Consider the following 21220-nt stretch of genomic DNA (forward strand, 5'->3'; position numbering starts at 1 on the left):
TTTAAGGGTTAGCCTGCGCTTCATACACTTAGGAAACAACCAGTTTCCGGAGGAGGGTGGAGACACTGGACCCCGATCCACGTGGGAAGGGAGGAGGAGGTAAAACCCATGCCAGGAAGGGGTCTGCTGGGAGCAGAGGCACGGAGCTCGGTCCTACCGAGCGGAGAGAGGAGCTGGGTGATGATGGAGCGTGAAGACAGGGCTAATTAGGGGAGCCGGCGCTAGGGCAGGCTGGACGTGGGGCGGAAGGGCTGGCGAGACAGCCACGTGGCAGTCGTTCCAAGGAGGCTCGGGGAGCAACCGACTACAAGACGCGCAGAAGATGCGCGATGCCAGGATGCAGACCCCACTACCTTTCGCACGGTCAACACCTGCCCCGGGCCGGGGTCGGACACGCCCCTCGGGCTCCCGCACCCAATCAGCGGCGAGCCGCCTCTGGCCGCGGGACACGCCCCCTGCTCCAGTGCCTCTTCCCGGCAGCCTCGAGAACACGGAGCCCATCAGCCCCTGCGCAGTCCGCAAGCCCCGCCTTTTCGTCCTACTGCCAGCGCCTCCCGCGGCCAACATGGCGGCTCTACGTGTGTCATGCGGCGTAGCTGCTTCGTACCGGCTCTTTCTTGGGGGTAGGGTTAGCTTTGCTCGGGGACAGGGCCTCTGGAAAGCCGCGGCTGCTAAGCTGCAGAGAAGTCCCGGATGCCAGGTAAGGCCTGAGAGAGGTGGGAGTGCTGGCCTCTGGAGCACGCGGATGTGGAGCCGGCTCCGTCGCGGTCCTCTGGCGTCTCCACGCCCTCAGACGGGGCCCTGGGGTCTTAGGTGCTCAGCAGCGGTCTGAGGTAGAGAGAGGAGTGGGATTGCCTTCTGGTGCCCACCCTGGACGTTGTTGCTGGTTTTCTCAGGGTGCAGTGAGGGGTAAGTTATCTGAGACGGAGCTAGAGCGACCCCTGCCTTGACCCGCCGCCCGGGTGGGTGATGGGTCCCGCCCTGCCCGCGAGCCCCGCGGTCCAGAGTGCGGAGGTGGATGAGAACTGGACCCCTGCAGGGACCCGAAGACTTAATGCAGAAAGTCGCACAGTGGAGAGGAGAGAGTGTGACAGTTTTAAAGTGTCTTGCATCTGTGCAGTTTTCGTTTTCTTAATTTTCCCGGTACGTTGTCTCTGAGAGATGGAGATCACAACTTCTAAATTAAATTTAATCCTGAGGGCAGTGGGAAGCCAGGATTCTAGCTTCACAGCCGATTGGATGATGATGCGATTTACTGACATGGGATCTGAGTAGGAGGAACGAGATTTGAGAGGGAAGGAAACGAGCTTAGTTTTGGATATAACTGTGCCTATTAAATAGTTATATTTGGGATGTCCAAGTGTAGATTTCCAGTAAACCCATAGGTAAGCAAGTTAAAGAAGAAAGCTGATTTACAAGTCCTCTGTTACCTTGTAGACGGTAATTGAGGTCTTGGAAATGAATTAGATCATCTAGGGGAGGTTGTAGTGAATGAGGAATAAGCAGAGGGATCGGACCCTGAAGGACAAACAGCAGAGGAAGAAGAGCCACCCAAGAGACTGAGGATGACCTGCCGAAGAAGTAGGGGAAAACCCAGGCAGTGTGGAGGCATAGAAAACAGGAGAGTGTTCCAAGGAGGGAGAGTGACTGACAGTACCAAACACTGTAAAGAAGTCAAGTACTGTGATCAAAATGTTGAAAAAGGAGTGCCACCTTTTTTAAAAATCTTCTTTCTTTTATGTTTTAACTCAGATCAACCAATCCATCCATCCATCCATTTATCCATCAAACATTTGTTTTTATTATTTTTTAGCTGGAAAATAGGTTGGAAGTTTTTATTTTTCTCATGCATCTCTTTTGAGTGTATCCTTTCTGTATACGCATAATTTCCTATAAAAGGGACTGTAGCATACAGAATGTTATTGTTGACACAAAGTGGGGGAGGTGACAGAGAGTTGTTAACTTCTGCTCCATCCCTGGAACTCCCAAACCTTTGAACGTATGTATCCTTCTGTGTCTTTCTCGATGTTCTTTTAATCATAGACATGCATTCATATGCATACTTTCAAAAGATGGATCCTGTTCTACTTTTTGCTTCTTTAACTTACACGTATAGCAGAAATCTCACCTATTACGTGTGTAACTGCTGCATAATATTCTGTGGTATGAATGTATCAGTTAATTTAACAGTTGATGGGCATTTGCTTTGTTTCCTTTTTCTTCCCACTAATAAAGTGTAAACATCCTGGTGTAATTCTTACTACATCAAATATCTTGTATCTGATGCTTTTATTTCTGTAGGAGAGAGTTCCAGTTGTGAGGTGATTGCTGCAAATGTCAGTAGACATTTAATAGATGTTTCCACATAGTTCTCCAGAAAGGCTGTAGCAATTCACAGTCCATCGTTGATGTAAAAGCATGCCCTTCTTTCCACCTGCATTAGGTATTATTATTTTTTTCAGTAAGGTGGGTGAAAAATGATTTTCCTTTGTTACTTTAATTTCACCTCCCTGACCACTCCTGAAATAAATAAAGCTTTTCTTTTTTTCCACCCATATGGCAGACGTTTACTGAGCAGTTCACTTGAGCCAGGCACTGCGAAGTAAACAAATCATTGAAGTCAAACAGTTACTAGATGGTGTCCACCCTTAGCACTCTCAAGGGATGGTCCTGAGATGCTGAATCCCCAAATTCCTGAATACCTCCACAGCACATGTGTTAGCACATGCGGTACAGCTTAGATACAACTGAAAGACTTAACTGACCCCATCAGACCCTTAATGGTTCCTTCTGTATGGCTAAAGACATTTATAAAGCTTTTTTCCTGGCCCAGAGCTTATCTGTCTTAAATATTAGCATTTCTTCACTTCCGTCTCCAGTATCAATCATTATATTTCTTTTAGGGGCCATGTTTCATAAAACAACAAAGTTTTTAATCACTTTATGAGTTGCTGAAACACTACACCTGTTTTTTGTTTAGTTTGGGTCCTAACCCATTAGTTATGAAATCTCATAAGAGATTAAAGAAGGGAGTAGAGAGAATAGAATAATTATAATAATCAAAGTCCATCTTATACAGGGTATTTTTGCCTTTTGTTTATGTATATATGTGTGTGTGTGTCTGTCCTAGGGGGTGATATAAGCAGTAGCTATTACTGTGGGTCACAGTCAAAAATGTTTGACACTGATGCCAAAGGAAAAACAAACAAGTTCTGTTAAGCTGTGGCTCCTGGCTACGCAGTTGGGAAGCTCTCCAGGTTTTCTCCTGCATACCAGAATTGTGGCATACACGTTTCATGTTAATGGCTCAGTACAAGTGCAGAAATCTGAGTGTCCCAAATTTGGGGTGGAGGAGGGAATATTACTTGGGAATGGCCAAATTTTTCTGGTTTTAAACCCGTGAATATCAAGGATCTACGCACAGTGTACTGTGAGATTTACAAAGGTAAATACAGAAAAGCACAGAAGTGCAGTGCCTAATGCAAATGAGTTGTGATGGGTAGAGTGGTGGGCAGCTTCTCAGAGGAGGTGTTGGGAGAGTCAGTTAGGAGTTATGTGAGAAAAGAGAGGTATTCTGTTCTAGGAACATGTAATAGGTCCACAAGGGACAGGGATGTACAGAGTCAGTGGATTCTGGCAACAACAAATAATTGGTTATAGCAATTATAATTGGTATAATAATTGGTGAGAGAGCGGTGGGACAGGATTGGAAAGTGTATGGCTATGTGAAGATACTTGAATTTTTTTTTTTAAACTGTCACAAATGAAAGTAGTTTTGGCTTTATTATAAGCAGTTTGACAGTCATGGTGTGATACAAAGGTTACCCATGAATTCTTTTTTTTTTTTTCATTCTTTTTAAGGGAGTGGCATTTTACTTTTCATTCGTTGTGTGACAAATATCACAGCAGCCGACATTGATCAGTCGGTATCAAATGTGGATGTTTGTAGCAGACACGGAGGTAGCATATCGCTCACAGTTTTTTTTTTTATTATTATTTGTAATGTGTTGAAATGCTAGTAGTTTCAACTTTGTAAGCAGAAGCTTTTAAAAGCAAGCTTTCTAGCAGGGAACAGTTGTCTTAACAAGCCTTTACCTTGTCTCCAGACTCCTGCCAATTGAGTACCATAATAAAAAGAGAGTTATTTGAATGTCTTGTTTTATTTAGAGACAGTGGCCTGTAAGATCATTGTTTAATTTAAAATCTTTTCTTTCCATTTGTATTTTCTCCTAGATATTAAGGTTAAGACACACCACAGTTGTAACAACAAGGAAAAATGTTGCAGTCTTAAGACGTGAAACTTACACAGTGGATTTTATTAAAAAGCAGATTGAAGAATTCAACATAGGAAAGAGACACTTGGCCAACATGATGGGAGAAGATCCAGAAACTTTTACCCAAGAGGATATTGATGTAAGTACAGTTACTCTGTTGGAAAAGTAATTGTTGTAGAGTTTTAAATACCGAAAGCTGTCAGACTGTCAGAATAAGGAAAAATGCCACTCTGCTATTTTGCAAGTTGGAACTGTGGTTTCAGAGAGATGCTACTCTATATTTGAAGCATTATAAAGTATAGTGAGGTTTAGATTTTCACCAGAAACGGATACTTTTCCTTGATTCCAGGTCACAGGAGCCACAATGAATGTTTATACACGACTTAGAAACATTTATCCTGTTATGTAGTCTTAAACTCAGCTTTCTTACAAAATGATAAAACAAATGGTAAGTTTATAGGAAAAATCCCATAAGTAAACCCAAGCCCAGGGTTTTTATCAACCTAACTATATATTTGAATCTTCAAAGTGAGGGCACGTTCTGAGTGATTTGAGAGTAGGGCTAAAATTCTGTTCCTGTTCCACCTGGTGCTAGTACTCTTACTTTGTTCTTCTTTGTCAAGGTCATTTTGTCTGTTCTCTGCCCTTTGAATTTCCATATGAATTTTAGAATGAGCTAATCAGTTTCTTCAGCAAGCCAGCTAGGATTTTGATAGGGATTATGTTGAATCTCTAGATAAATTTTGGGAGTATTGCCATCTTAAGTCTTCTGATCTGTGATGATGGGATGTCTTTCTGTTTATTTAGATCTTCTTTAATTTCTTATTGTGATGTTTTCCAGTTTTCAGAGTTTGTTTAAGTTTATTTCTGAACATTAATTGCTTTTTGCAGTTATTCTATTGTCAATAGAATTGTTTTGTAGTTTTTTGGTGGATTTCTTAGGATTTTCTACATATAAAATGTTGCCACTGACAAATAGAAATAGTTTTAGTTCTTTCTTTCCAATCTGAATGCCTTTTATTTCTTTTTCTTGCCTAATTGCCCTGGCTAGGACCTCCAGCAAAGCTGAATAGAAATAGTGAGTGGACATTCTCACCTTGTTCCTGATCTTAGGGAAAAGCCTTCGTCTTTCACCATTGGGAATGATGTTAGCTATGGGTTTTTATAGATGCTCTTTATCAGGTACTGGAGATTCCTTTCCATACCTAGTTTGCTGAGCGTTATTATCATAAAGGGGTTTTGGATATTGTCAACTTTTTTTTTTGCTTTTACTGAGATGATATCTTTTATTGGTGTGGTATATCACATTACTTGATTTTTTTTTGTTTGTTTTCTTTATCTACTTTATCTTTTTTTTCTTTATTTATTTACTAAATTAAAATAGGGATGACTATCTCCATGTTGTTCTTAGGACTAAGGAGACAAATACAAACCCCAAAAAAGTTTATGACATAACAAATCACAAAGTCAATCATAAAGGACAAACTTGTTTTACCTGTAATTTGTTCTGGGAATCATGGAAGCAAATGAAGATTTTTTTTTTTTTTTTTTAACATTATTCAATGAAACATTACTTCTTAACAGCCAACCCCTTTTTTTTTTTTTTTTTTTTTTTTTTTTGCGGTACGCGGGCCTCTCACCATTGTGGCCTCTCCCATTGCAGAGCACAGGCCCTGGATGCGCAGGCTCAGCAGCCATGGCTCACGGGTCTAGATCTTCCCGGACTGGGGCACAAACCCATGTCCCCTGCGTCGGCAGGCGGACTCCCAACCACTGCACCACCAGGGAAGCCCCAGCCAACCCTTTTTTTTTTTCTTTTTTCTTAATTTTATTTTATTTATTTATTTTTGGTACGTGAGCCTCTCACTGTTGTGGCCTCTCCCGTTGCAGAGCACGGGCTCCGGACACGCAGGCTCAGCAGCCATGGCCCACGGGCCCAGCCGCTCCGCGGCATGTGGGATCCTCCCGGACCGGGGCACGAACCCGCGTCCCCTGCATTGGCAGGTGGACTCTCAACCACTGCGCCACCAGGGAAGCCCCCCAGCCAACCCTTTTAAACAAAGTGTTAGATGTCAGTTAAGACTCACAAGAATCAGAGATTTTAACTATATTTTAAAGGATATGGGTTATTTATTTATTATTTTTTGCATCAATTGACTTAGATGTTAAACCAACCTTGTGTTCCTGGAACAAATCCCACTTTGTCAGGGTGGGTCATCTTTTTTATGTGTTTCTGGAATTGGTTTGCTAGTGTTTTGCTGAGGATTTTTGCATCTAATTAATACTTATCTGTATTTTTTCTTTTCTTGTAATGTCTGTGATTTTGATATCAGGGTAATACTGGTCTCACAGAATGAGTTGGGAAATTCTCTTTTATTTTTGGAATTGTTCGTGAAGAATTGGTATTAATTCTTCTTTAAATGTTTGGTTGAATTCATCAGTGAAGGCCTCTGGGCCTGGGATTTGTGTGTGTATTTCTGTTTTTGATTTTTGATAATTACTGTCTGCTTTTAAAAATGGTCCTCCCCTCTCCCCTTGTGATCTGTGTGTCCCTGAGTAACTGTTCTCAGGAAGAGGATCCCACTACCTAACTGACTTTACCACTAAGGCATTTTTGAGCATCTCTTCACTACCTTTTTAGGTGTACATGGAATATATTTAGCTCAGTGAGAGAAACAGAATCATTCAGTAGTTTTGTAAATCTATCTGAAGGGATGAGCATTTTCACGACATAAGTATTACACATGAATTATGTTGTTTAGAGTGGTGTGAGTTCATTGTTTGGCTGTTTAATCAGAATGCTAGTTTGAGATGTTAAATCCTCATGAAAATAGTTTTAATTTTTACAGAGTAGACATGACCTATAATTTAATTCAATTACCTAGTTAAAAGTCTAGGCTTGCTGTATAATTTTCACATAGGTAAATTAAGTGCCATTGTATTCAGATTAAGCCATTCGTTATTATATGAGTTTTAGAAACTGGTTTCTCCTTGCTACTAACCAATTGCTAAAATAATGATTGCTGCAATCATCTGTGAAACGCATTTAGGCAAAAATATTGAAGATCTAAAACAGTTTTCTTCATATATTAAAATACTTAAAAATTTTTTTCTTTAAGGGGTTTAAAACAGACAGACATTGGTGTCTTCATCTAAAGGATCCTTTTTGTATTATTTAGAGAAATCTAAAAGATTCTGTCATTCAGTCAGGTAGAAACAATATTTTTAGTTCTGCTTCTTAAAATATTGAGTTGTTTCCAGAGAAGGTGTGTTTAACATCACACAGTAAATGTGAGGGGTGGCAGCTTTTCTGTAAAACTCGTGTGTGTGTGTGTGTGTGTGTGTGTGTGTGTGTGTGTGTGTAGTGAAAGTAAGTTGATGTTATTTTGTGTCATTGTGCTAATAGAACATAATAAAAATCTTCCTTAGATTTAGACAATAAAGTAATGAAATCATGAATTGTTATGAAGAAAGTCCAATCACTTCTTTAAAATATGTAAAATGTTTTAAAATGAAGCTGGATTTCTTGTGAGGAATATAGATGCAGAACATGTAGAACTTTGTGGTTAAATTAACATTCTTTTAAAAGATAAATTTGTTGTAGTTGAAGTGACGTTGTAGAAAGATGCAGAACCTGGCATTAGGAGAGTCCTTGCAGCATCACTGACTGGCATTGTAATGTCAGACCGGTCACAGCACGGTCACTAGGTTTCCTCATCTCTAAAATAATAATACTTGCTCGCCTACCTCAGAATATAACTAAGGAGCGTGAGATTAATGTGTTATGTTATTGTTCCTATGGCAGATTTTATTGTAATAAATAAAATCTACCATGACTTGAATCAGTCACTAGTTTTCTGATTGCCTTGGTCATACAAGTCTTCCATGAGACAGAATGTTGGGGAGGAGAATCTGCAGTCCTCTTGGGAACATTGATTTATCAGGAGCCACTTCAGCCAGAGTTTGTATTGTACTGTAGGGTGGTGTGTTGTCTCACCTCGCTCGTGTCTGAAAGCCCTGTGGAAGTGTGATCCCTTTTCCTTGACGTGGGCCCCTTGGTTCTGCTGTGCTCGACTTTCCTACAAATGATTGATGTGCTTCACTCAGTCTCACGTTTTATGTCAATTACCTCTTCTGGCATTTTATTAAATTGAGAGGACCTTCTTTGACATCTGAGTAGATGTAAAAGCAGAAGAGGACGATGACAGCCACCGTTTCCAAAGCACTGAAAATATATGGGAATTTATCATTTTGTAGTTCCTGTTTTCATTTATTTATTTGGAACTATTATTTTTGTAACAGGTTTGGCTGTGTATATAACCTGAAAGAGAGACAGTATAGCTAAGTCCTATTTAACATTTCCATACTGACAGAATGCTTGGTTATTTCTAAAGACAAAAATAAATAATTTGATATCCAAAATCAGGAAAATATTTTAAGCTTCCAGATAATCTTCAGAAGAACATTATGGTTGCTATTACGTATTTAGATATCATGAATGCTTTTTATAATATGTTGACTTTTAATATATAAATTAAAACTAGGTATTGTAATTTGTCTCTTAATAATATGATCAGGAAATTAGATCGTCTACAAAAGGGAATTTCCTAGATGAGAGAAACTTACTTTTAATTGTTATTTGAAAAGAAAAATACCACCACTTACTGAAAACCTCGTATGTATGTGCAAGATGCTGTCTGGGAGCCTGATATACATTTGCACATTTAATCTTCATAAAAACCTACAGAGTAGGTATTTATTGTTGAGGAAATCAAAGCTGTACGCGGTGTTGCTGTATCCAAAGTCTGTTTTTCCCACACTTTCAAAGATTAAATTTTTTGGTAGCATTTTCTAAAATAAACTGCAGTCTCCCCAGCCTTATGTAGTGGAATAGAGAGAGTGTAATTTAACCTTCGAGGGCCTCAGGATGTTCCTGCCGAGAGTGGTTGTTAAACTGCGGAGGCCCGTGGTGTGTGTGTGTCGCTGTACTGAGTGGCCTGGCTCTGCCCTGTCTCCTCTCCTATCAAGGTGTCTGTCTTTGCCCCTTGCCGCTCCCTTTGCCTGCTGGCCTTCTGGCATAGCGAAGGTTGTTAGGCGTGTGGATTAAAACCAGGAGCCACTGGACTCAGCATGAGGAAAGCATGAGTTTATAGTAGCTGCTTCAGCTCTTCATAGGCCTTTTTCATTGATTTCTAGGTTTACAACTTTATTCCAGAAGGTTGAGCTTGAATAGAAATACGGCCTCTGGCCTCACTGAGTGAAGTGTATACAACTTATGTGTGAAAATTACACCTGGGTAATCTTTTATGCTAGTGCACCCTTAATTTAATACGCCTTTAAACAAGAGTACTGTTGTGGATTAGTGAAAGAAAAGGAAATGTGACAGGTAAACTTTACAGATAAAAATCATCCTGCTTGTCACTGTGGACATTTAAAGGTACATTATTCAGAAGGTTTTTTTATTATTAAAGCTACAGCGTTGTGTATCTGCTAGAAATTTTGTTTTGCAAAATGTTTAATGCTCACTGATGGCATTAAATTTATATGAAAAATATCCTTTTTAGTTGGTGAAATAGCAAATTAACTAAAAAGAAATTAGGTGTAGATTTTCTCCATTTCAAAACAGTTTAATTTTTGCCTAATTTCTTAAGTTACATTGAAAAGAAAGGAACGGCCTGCTGCTCTTTCTCTGTGAATCACTGGTGCTGCTGGTAACCCCCGGAAGATCTGACAGGAGGACACACAGGTCCCTCTGACAAGCAGTGCAGTGTATGTGTGTTTGGTGTCTTGCTGAAAGTACTCAGATGCATGCTAAATATTTTGAAAATAGATCTTAATGCCGTGTTTCTCAACTCCTGTGCCATAAATCTTTCCCAGGTGATTTCCAGATGTTGATCAGTGTGAAAAGGACTCTTGTCTGAGACGGTGTATGTTACTCCATGGAGGAGTCTGTCCGATGAACATTGAGCTGAACGGAGTTTGTAATTCAGTGTAAAGCAGTTACAGTTTGGTCAAAAGAAGAGTCTGTGTGTATGGGAACTGTAAGAAATAGCCCTGTAGTGTGTAACAGAGGTGGGCAGAAATGTTTTCCTCAAATCGTGACCGAAGGCTCAAGGCTGATCAGTGGTCAGGGCCTTGGAATTCCATAGGCGTTGTCACACACCGCTGTGCTGGAGTAGACGATCTGTGTCGTGTTGCTCACCCTTTTCATCCTCTCACGTGTACCATCAAAATTCTTTTTCGCAGAATCATGCTGTAAACACAGAAAGGTTGAGGACCACTGATATTTGCATTTTCCTTTTTGAATTAAGCTTATAAATTTTAAGTTGGAGACATTTCGGTTATATTAAATATTATGGATACAGAATAGCACTTGCATTTACTAATGTCTTTATTTGGGAATTAAAAGTTAAGTTCTGCATTACTCTAGAATTTCAGGAAAAAAGCCAGCAAATTGATATATAATACTGCTGAAGTCTACCAATTACTTTTTTTTTTTTTTTTTTTTTTTTGCGGTACGCGGGCCTCTCACCATTGTGACCTCTCCCGTTGCAGAGCACAGGCTCCGGACGCGCAGGGTCAGCGGCCGTGGCTCACGGGCCCAGCCGCTCTGCGGCATGTGGGATCCTCCCGGACCAGGGCACGAACCCGCGTCCCCTGCATCAGCAGGCGGACTCTCAACCACTGCGCCACCAGGGAGGCCCTACCAATCACTTTTTAATTGGTATTATAGACCTCCTTCCAAAACCTGAATGTTTTGTTCTCCAGAGTGTGAATATGCTGTGTGAAGTTTCTCTAATTGATTTGCTGTGCCCATTCCATTTGATGTATCATTTTTCACAATATTTCATAATTTGTGCTCACTTCTAATGAACAGAGTCGTTAGGACAGGCATGTCTAAGTACAACTGACAGCTAACATTAGGTGCCAGATGCAGTTTATAAAGCTGTGTAGAACTGTAGAGAACAGTTTAAATAAATCAGCACCTGTACATTAGTCTCACTTGCTGGTAATTTATAAGCGAATCAGTAGAGATGACATTTAGGTAAGTCATTGATCAAGTTAACAGCTGCAAACCCACTGCCCAGCTGGGATGCCTAATTAATAGAGATTGCATTCCTGACCCAGTGCTTCCTTCTCCTGGATTGAGTTTGCAATCCTTTTACACTTTGACATAAGCCTAAGAATATAGTTAAATACTTTGCCTTCATTTTAGGGAACACTTGAATTACCAGTATTCTAGTGAAAATCCAGAGATGTAAACAACATGTTTACAAATGAGAATTACTTTATTTGGTGACTTACTTGGATTAATTTTTTTTCTTTAGTTTACATTCTTTTTTTTTATTCAGTACTTTTTTTGTTTTGGATTCAGGTAAACCATGCCATAGTCTAATAAATTTCTAAAGGGTTCTATACTTGTCACTAAATGTATACTCCTGGCAGAGCAAGGTTTTTTGTGTTATGTTTTTTTGTTTTTGTGACAACCAACCATTGAACCTAAGCCATACATATGTCTAACAATTTTTTCAAATGTGACATTACTTTAAAACACTTGAGAACTTTGCCAAGTTCAATTCCATACAAATTCCAGAACTTAATGTAGGAAATATTAAGCTAGAGCTTACTGTAGGAAAATGCCCGTAAGTGTTTTCTATTCCTGTGGCTCAGATTTTCTTCTGAGTGAATGTAAAACTGAAAGATTAAGGCAGCAACAACCTTAAATCAGAGTACGGCAAGGTTTAGTGTCTATTTCAGGTGTATGTTCATGGATATTGATGATGTTTGAATACCAGTGTGTTTACCTACAGGCCACATCCAAAGTCTGGTTCCTCAGCTGAGAATAGGTTTCTTGAAACAAATGCTAAGCCTGAAACAAATAAAAATGTTAGGCTAGTAATACTGTTTTAAAGCTTCTTGAAGAATCATTAATTGGGTCCCAACTGATACACGTATTTTTGGGTTTTGTTTTTGTGAAAGGTTGGGTGTTTCTTAGTTTATTATTTTTTAAAATTAATTATTTATTTTTGGCTGCATTGGGTCTTTGTTGCTGTGCGCGGGCTTTCTCTGGTTGCGGCGAGCGGGGGCTACTCTTCGTTGTGGTGCGCGGGCTTCTCATTGCGGCGGCTTCTCGTTGCTGAACACGGGCTCTAGGCATGAAGGCTTCAGTAGTTGTGGCACACGGGCTCAGTAGTTGTGGCTCTCGGGCTCAGTTGCTCTGCGGCATGTGGGATCTTCCTGGACTAGAGATCGAACCCGTGTCCCCTGCATTGGCAGGCGGATTCTTAACCACTGCGCCTGGTGTTTCTTAGTGTAAATAATAGTTTTTCATGTAGCTTGTTCAGAAGTGAAAAAGTACTTATTTCAGTTAATTGTGACATTTCTGTTAATCCGTCATGGTTGATAAACTTGGTCCAAGTGGGCCAAACCACAATTCAGATGTGAATGCCAATTTTCCTCCAGTTTTAAGATGCTCGAGAGGGTATAGGCCATTTCCTGCTGGTACATGTTCTCTGGTGCCTGGTAAGTGCCACACACATACAGGAATCCTAGAACCTAACAGTTGACAGCGAGGTTAACGCTAGCAGAGTCATGTATTTCCTTCACCACCTTCCTCCAGTGGTTTTCTGGTTGACTTAACTTCACTTAGCGAAATATTTAAATTCTGCAATTTTTATCATTCTAATATAGATACTTCTGAATAACATATCAGAAAACTGCTTTAAAAAAGACTGTGTTTATGTTTGCAGAAAGAAACCTATGTATATTTTTTTCCTACTCCAGTATGTATTTTCTTACTTCTGTTTCTCTTTCTTACACCAGTGACCCCATTCTAAGTATATTTCTTTTGCATCTTGCTTTTCTCAGTCTTCTGTTCAGCCGTAGAGTAATTGATGGCATAGATGTACCTTCATTTATTCAGCTAACCTCTTGTGTATGATAATTTGGTTGTTTCTAGTATTGTGTTCTTATAAATCAGTTAACAGCCTATGCTGTGTTGTTTTATATTCGTGGGGGTGTATCTTCAGGGTAAATTTGTAGAAGTGGAATTGCTGTGGGAAACGTATATGTAGTCTTGTTAGATATTAGCAGACTGCCAACCCTGGAGGTTGTACACTCCCACCAGCAAGGCATCAGGGTGTTTCTGTAACCTTGCCAGCAGTATGCTGTGAAGCTTTCGAATTTTTGTTAGTCCTGTTAGATGAAAAGTGTTATCTCAATAGTTTTAATTGCTCCTTTTTTTTAATTACTCCTTTTTTTTTCTGAATATATTTGAGCCATATTTTTCTTTTCTGTAGTTTAATAGGTCAATTTTTTTTCTTTCCTTCTGAATTTTGGATGGTAGTTAAGAAGGACTTTCCCATGTCTAGGTTATAAAGGAGTTCATACATGTTGTCTTCTGGTACTCGTTTGGTTTCATTTTCCAGGTTTGGCTCTCTGACTCATTTGGAGCTACTCTGGTGTATGGTGTGAGGTTTGGATCAAGTTTTACCTTTTTTCAAATGGCAATCAGTTGTCTCAACATCACTTATTAAATAAAAAGTCCACCTTTTCTTCTTCAGAGAAGGAAGGGAGAGGAGCCCCTGGTTTTTCAAAAAGAAAAGAAAGTTCACAAAGTTAGGATTCTGATATGTGAGCCAAGTTTTTTGTTGTTGTTGTTTTTGTTTTTAGTGTCAGTTTTATTGCCAGAAGGCTGAAGGAATGACGCTTGACCCAGAGACACAGCTGGGCTCCCTAATATAATTGAATATACCCCCAAATTATAGGCCCCTGCTTCCAGGAGCAGAACCTGGTCCAGCACATTTGCTGCGTGGAGAGGACAGGCCCTAAAAGAGCAGCACTGGGTCTGCAGGAGCTGCCGGGTCATTTAGAGCTCAGAGAGGGGCCACTGACTTTCCGCCTGCCAGCGCCCACAGACGTGAAAACGCGTGGCCTCTGTGCTTGTTTTTCCTTTTAATTGTGGGTGGGGTGGTGGGTGGGTGGGTGTAGGAGGAGGCTGTAGGGGCCTGCGCAAGTTGGGGGCAGTCCTGCTCGCAGGAGGTGAAGCGCCTTTGGACACGTGTAGGGGTGAGATTTGTCACAAGCACTGGGGTTGTTCCTGGCACGGACTTTGGGGAAAGGGCCAGGGATATTAAATGACCCGCCGAATAGGGGAAGTTGCCTACAGGGGAGCATCACATTCAGAATGTCAAGAGCGTCCCCACTGCAAAACAGACATTGAAGAGAACATGTTTGGAAACAGGTAGTTTAAAAACCTCTCCCAAGTTCTAGGAAACGTTCAAAAGAGCTTCTGAAAACATCCAGGTATCACGGTGGGTGGGATGTAGGGCCTGCCCTTTTCAGTCTTCTGTATGTGGACATCCGCCTGCCACCTGGGGCTGGGAGGATGCTCCTGGGCCCTGGCCCGGCACTCGTACAGGGGCTCCTCCAGTTTCCTTTAAAAAGGAGAGAGGAGGGTTATTTGTGGTAGCACACTCATGTTTGAAGTGGACACTTGAAAATTGTTAATGACTAGTTTAACAGTTACAAATTTTTTTCTTTTGGGGAATGTATATGTGGTAATTTTATTATCCCATTTAGAAGATCACAAGGTGAGATAATGTACGTGAAACTCTTGGTTCGATATCTGGCACATGGTAAGCACTCAGTTACTATTAGTCATAACGTGACTTGTTTTTATAGCAATTGTTAATTAACCTTTGTGTGTATTTTCAGAGAGCGATTGCTTACCTTTTTCCCAGTGGTTTGTTTGAGAAGCGAGCCCGGCCAATAATGAAGGTAGTTATCTTCATTAATATTTTTACAAATTTCACTTAGGTTTATATCTTACAGCAATTACCTAATGCATTTTTAATTTATTTTACAGCATCCTGAAGAGATTTTTCCTAAACAAAGAGGTAAGTTTGTTCAAGAATAAAACAGATAGTTCTTTCTTTCCTACAGTGCCATGTTATGTATCAGCAGCCACTCAGGTGTTATGGAGATGCCCTCCTATGTCATGGTAGTCGTGAAATAAGTCAGGAGTACTTTATAACTAATAATGAATGGAGTTTACAAACTGTTTCTTTTTAATTAAATATTAAAATTAGATCAGGTTAGAGTTTATGCCTATACTAATGTCATTTTATTTGCATTCTAATACGCCTTTTTGAAGAAGAGCTGGGTACAGATATGCTGGAGACAAATTCAACTTTTTTTAATATGAAAATTTAAAAATTTTCTTCAATTTGTAAGCATGTTTTCACTGAATATAGATTCCCTCCCCTCTTTTTTGACTTTTATTACTTTATTGATGTGATTCTGTTGTCTCTTGCCTTGCGTTGTTCCTGATGAGCAGTTAGCCAACATTCTTAGCTGGCCCTCTGTTTTCTCTGGTTTCTTTTAAGATTTTTCTCTTTACCTTTTAAATGTGTAAACTAAAATCTTGAAAGCATAGGACAAGCTTTAAGGTCACCAGAAAATAACATATTTACTCTTTTCTAATTTACATTAGAAACTTCTTGGAAAAGCTTGCGGGGGGGTGCATTGTCAGTTACTTTAAAAAGTATTAAAGCCGGAAATCATTTCTTTAAAACACTCAAATATAAATTTATATTCATCAGTCTTTTGCTATAGCCCTAGAGGGTTTTTCTTCGAGGATGTATCTGTTCCTCCTCATTTCTTTTGCGTGCCTCTGCCCCTGAGATACATCATCAGAGGTTTTTAGTTTTGATTTCCTTACAGTGGAGTGAAGAACTTAAACTTCCTAAGGAATCTGAGTGCAGAATATGTTTATATTTCTACCGATTTTCCCCTGACTACACAGAAGTTGAGCAGACTTTTTTTTTTTAGTAACTTGCCTTTGAATCTTTCTAAAGCATTCAACTTCGTTTTGATAGCAGCATCAACTGTCTTTTCTGTTTCCACCCATGTTTCATCTGTTTATGGAATACTTGATTCATGTAATTACAGAAATAAGTACAATTCTAATAAACAGGTTTTGGGAATAAACACAGTTGACTCTTAGTAGGTGTGTAACTCAGCAGCAAAAATGTGTGGATACATTGGAGGGTCACCTGGCCACAGATGCTCGGTTTACAGGCAGCATCAGGGTGTCGCAGAGCTGATAAATAGAGGTTGGTGAGAGAGCAGATCTTTTTATTAAAAATGTCTTTGTTTTGCGTTGATGTTTTTGCTGAGTCACCTTTGTTCAAAGCTAGGCGTTCCGTCATTTTTCTCTGCTTCTCTTTACATGATAATTTTTATTTTGAATCTTTTAATAAATATTCTGTCTTTTGTATTTTCTGAATTCTTAGATGTGGTTGATAATAAACTATGACATCAATTCAGTTAATAGCTTCCGGGAAGATAATAGATGAAGGCTATATTAAAAGTACACATCACATTTAAAGATGCAGTTCAGTTTTCTAGAAATAAAACTATGCACAAGGCACAGTAACTTACACTTAGTGGCTTTTCTGTAAATGTTTGTAATGATAGTGATTTTTTTCCCCTTTTTTTAGTGGGGAAAAAAATTGCTTTTTTTCCCCCCATTTTTCAACCTCTCAGTCTCCTCACTTATGTCTCTTCCTCTCTTTGTTCTGTATATCTCTACTAGTTGCATCTGTTCTTGTATATCTGCCCCTCTGAGACTGGTTCTTTCTTTCAGATCATACCAGCTTCTGAATATTAGAAAGTTGTTACTACTATCAGCTGGAATGTAAAAACTGAAATGTCCGTGTGTCCCTGCAAAATGCCTGTGTGTTATTTTGGAAATATGTCAGTGTTGATAGGATTTTCTTACAATTCAGTGAAGTATATTTAACTGTGTTTAAACAGTATGCCTTTAGAATCAGCAGAGTACTTTTTGCCATCTACTACCAATTTTGCTGTACTTTGTAAATAGGACAAATTGATTTTTTATGTTAAAAAAATCAGTGAACTTTAGATTTGAATAGATTATGGCACTTGTAATGTGCTGCCACTTCCCATATTAAAAGATGGAAGCTTCCAGATTGAGTTAACATAAAAAAGCTGCTCTACTTTTTAAAGTAAGTGATAAAAATATTGGGAAAAACAAAGATATGTACCCGGTTGATGACAGAAGCAAGGAGTAGCACCTAATGCCAGACAGAATGGAATTCAGGGAGGTTCGGGAATGGTTCAGTGAGACAAGAATGTTAATCTATATCGATAAAACCTAATATCCATTAAATGGATTTGACGACCATGAACCTTTTTGCACCAAGCATTTAGCGTTGAAATGTTTAAAGCAAAAGCTGTTAACTAAGGCTGTAAAGAATTTGAATAACACAGCATGATTTTATAGTTACAGATACAAGTACAAAGAATACATTTTCTATGCGGATGCCAATGGAATATTAATAGAATATGATGTAATAGGTTGTAGAGAAAACCTAACAAATTATAAAAATAGAAATTTTGTAGATTAGATATTCTGAATTAAAATTGATAGAACCATAAAACTTTTGGGTTAAAGAGAAATCAAAATTGAGATTTTAGACTATTTAGAAGTATATGACAGTTCATATTAAGCCCTATGGGAGACGGACAGTGTTTTATGCAGAAGCAAACATATATTTATTAGTTATTAAGAAAGACTAGAAATAAATGAACTGTTGAGTATTCAGTTCAAGAAGGCAGAAAAGGGCTTCCCTGGTGGCGCAGTGGTTGAGAGTCCGCCTGCCGATGCAGGGGATGTGGGTTCGTGCCCCGGTCCGTGAAGATGCCACATGCCGCAGAGCAGCTGGGCCTGTGAGCCATGGCCACTGAGCCTGCGCGTCTGGAGCCTGTGCTCCGCAACGGGAGAGGCCACAGCAGTGAGAGGCCTGCGTACCGCAAAAAAAAAGGCAGGAAAAGAATGAAATGGATGAATGAAGTAAAGATTTTTAAAAGAAGGGGTAGGACAATAAAACCAACTAACTCTTTGAAAAAGCCAGTGGAATTGATCAAATTCTAGCAAGTCTGGTTAATGGAAAAAGAGAGAAAACATAAGAGGACAACGTTAATAATTTTACATAATAATATTCAGAGGATATTTAAAAGTGTGAGATTGTTATGGGTAACTTGATTCTTATTAATCTGAAAAATATCCTAAATAATATAGTAACTAGTATTTATTAAAACTTAGAGCAGGCCAGGCACAGTTCTCAGTGCTTTGCATGCATTAACTCATAATCTTCCCAGCAGTTTTCATAAGTAGATAATATTGTTTTCCCCATTTTTCAGATGTGTTGGGTAAACTTACCCAGGGCACATAGCTGGGAAGTGGCCGAGGCAGAGGACGTAGGTGGGCCCAGGCAGTTGTGGATCCAGAGTGTAGCTCAAACCCCACTCACACAGTTTAAAGAAAAACAGCATTCCCAAAATTGTCTTAATTAGGAAATGCTGGTTAGACTAAAAGCTGGAGAAGTCAAAGGTAATCAAAGACCTAACCAAAGAGGCACACAGCCCAGAAAGTTTTGTCGGTGAGGTCTGTCATACCTTGAAAAAGTTTCTAACTTTGATATTATGTGAACTGCTGCAGAGCAGAAAAAGGATAACATAAACTTCTAAGCTCACCTTCAAGAAACCTACACTGTATTTTTACTAAATTAAATGATAGCAAACCCAATGCAGCATTATAGAGAATAGGATCTCTGCCCCCCACCCCCCAGGAATATAAGGGTGGTTTAACATTAGGAATTTATTAATGTAGTCCTCTGTGTTAACTGAGTCAGGGAAAAAATATTTCCGAAGATGAATAAAAAGTTATTTAACAAAATTCAGCATTTATTTTTTGGTTAAAAACTCTTAAACTAGAAATAGAAAGAAATTTTCTTAGTTTGAGAAAGACTATCATGAGTAACAGAAACACATCAGATTAAAAAACATATCATTGGATTCCTTTACATTAAAAACATATCATTGGATTCCTTTACATTAAGTTCAGGAATAAGACAAGTATGCCTACACTTGCCTCTGGTACTCATTTTTATTTTGAAAGTCTTAACCAGTATGATTAAAAAAGGCAAGAAATTAGGAATAAATCACTTAATATGCACAGGTGTTATGAGTGCCCACTTAGAAAATACAAAACTAAAAACTATATAAGCATTACAGTAGAATATCATTATTTGGATATCTGAATACAGGAAACATTCAAACTGAATTGTTCTGAAATTTGTTAAAATGATACTGTTTTATAAAAACATGCCAGAGTATAGGTGAAGCTGAAATGCTAGTCATGGAGAGATCCTGTGAGCCTCCTGCCAGCTGATGACAGCATGGTGGCCAAATCCACACAAAGAAATCAGTGTGGCGTGGAGTGTACTGATGACCTCAGTAACGTGATGGTCTCCTCGGTTACAAACAAATTGTGATCTTTCTCTGCCTTTATGTATTTTGGTGGACAAGAACTGTTTTAAAAACATTGAATTTCAACTATATAAATATATACCTACATACACGCATACATACTTGTGGTTTTTTAACATTTTCTGTTGTGCACTTCTTGCTCGTCCTTGTTTTAGTTTTAAGTCTACAATTAGCTTATTAAATACTGTCCATAACTCCTTCTGCTAAGGTCTCCCTGGTCATCTCTTGGTTGAATGGAGTTCATTTTCTAGTAGATCCTTGAAAAAGGGCTCATAGATATAAATTCCCTGAGTTCTTATGTTTTTAAAATTGTTTTTTTATAGCCTTGATACTTGAAGGACAGCGTGGCTGGAAGGGGAAAATCTTTGGTTCATACTTTCTTTTCTTGAGTTTCTTGAAAATGCTGCTCCATCGTTGCCTTGCCTTGTCTGTAGTTTTTGAGAAGTTTCATGCTAGTCTGGTTATCTTTCCTCCTGGTGATCCTAAAGATTCTTAATCTAAACCTATCTAGTAGCTTTATGAAAATATGGCATCTAGTTGATTATTGAGGGTTAGATTACAGTGGTGACAATGAGCTCTTTAAATAGGTAGGTTCAAGTCTTTACATCCAGAAATAGTTTTTTTTAAGTTATGAATATTAGTTCTGTTCCACTGTTTGTTTTTGTTCCTTGGGACTCCAATTATATAAATGTTATTCCTTCCTTGATTGTCTTCCAAGTCAAGCACCATCTCTCTGACTCTTAACTTCTTTATGTCATTTTCATTTTTTTTGGTTGTTTCCCTACTTTTTTTTTTAAATGTCCTCATTTATGTTTTTAGGCTGTTCTTTTTTGGGTTACTTATAAGTTAGTCTACGTTTCTGATTCTTCCAACTTTTTCTGTTTCTCCCCTGAATTTAATCAAGTTCTTTCATTTCTTTGGGCTTTTTGTCCATTTGTTCTCAGTTTTGAACTTTTGATTCAGAGTGTTCTCCAAAATCTCCAAATGGTCGTTTGAGGATATTTAATTCAGTTTGGAGTGTTGTATTTCAGTTTCCTTCTGTTCTGCCATTGGTTTTGGTGAGGATGAATTTTCATCAGCGATACATTTGGATTATTCTCATTTTCTGTTTTAAATTTGTGGCAACCTTAAAAAAAAATTGGTGGAAACATCCTTCTGCATTTCTGTGGACAGAAATCTCCTATTTCTTAATCCACTTAATGGAATATTAAAAAATAGATTGTATCCAGAAGATGACAGAGTTGGGTCACGACTTAAAAGTACGTTATGATTTTGGAATTAAGAGATTGAAACTCTAGAATGGAATCAGATAAAGTGGCCAGTTGAAAGATAATCATACAACTATCAATATTTTTAAGTAACAAATATTATGCCCTTAAGTCACAAACAAAGAGGACAAAGATCAATAAATTTTCTATTTCAAAATGTGAAACTTCTCCCTGAAGAAAAAAGATACAGTAAATTTAAAAAACAAGCAACAGACTGGAGAAAATTTGAAACACAATAGAGGTCTAATGTCTGGAATAAATTATTGTTAAAATTAACAAGGAAAACAGCCTCATAGAAAAATGGGCAAAAGGGAAAGAAGG

At 38.8% G+C, this 21220-nt stretch overlaps 1 protein-coding gene across 5 annotated transcripts in view; it reads left to right on the forward strand.

Annotated features, from left to right (window-relative positions):
• The first annotated feature begins 532 nt into the window (after nucleotides 1-532).
• The window catches only part of MRPS9 (mitochondrial ribosomal protein S9), a 113248-nt gene continuing 92560 nt past the window's right edge, over nucleotides 533-21220 (forward strand). For 4 of the 5 annotated variants that reach the window (XM_032653159.1, XM_032653160.1, XM_032653157.1 and 1 more), the window contains exons 1-4: nucleotides 533-700; nucleotides 4234-4413; nucleotides 14991-15053; nucleotides 15142-15172. In XM_032653159.1, coding sequence (XP_032509050.1) covers nucleotides 566-700; nucleotides 4234-4413; nucleotides 14991-15053; nucleotides 15142-15172 — 409 coding nt within the window. In that variant the 5' untranslated portion in view covers nucleotides 533-565. The remainder of the gene's footprint in view (nucleotides 701-4233; nucleotides 4414-14990; nucleotides 15054-15141; nucleotides 15173-21220) is intronic. The other variant, XR_004352896.1, reaches the window with a different exon arrangement.

The sequence above is a fragment of the Phocoena sinus genome, chromosome 13 (genome assembly GCF_008692025.1).
Source record: "Phocoena sinus isolate mPhoSin1 chromosome 13, mPhoSin1.pri, whole genome shotgun sequence".
Lineage (NCBI taxonomy): Eukaryota > Metazoa > Chordata > Mammalia > Artiodactyla > Phocoenidae > Phocoena > Phocoena sinus.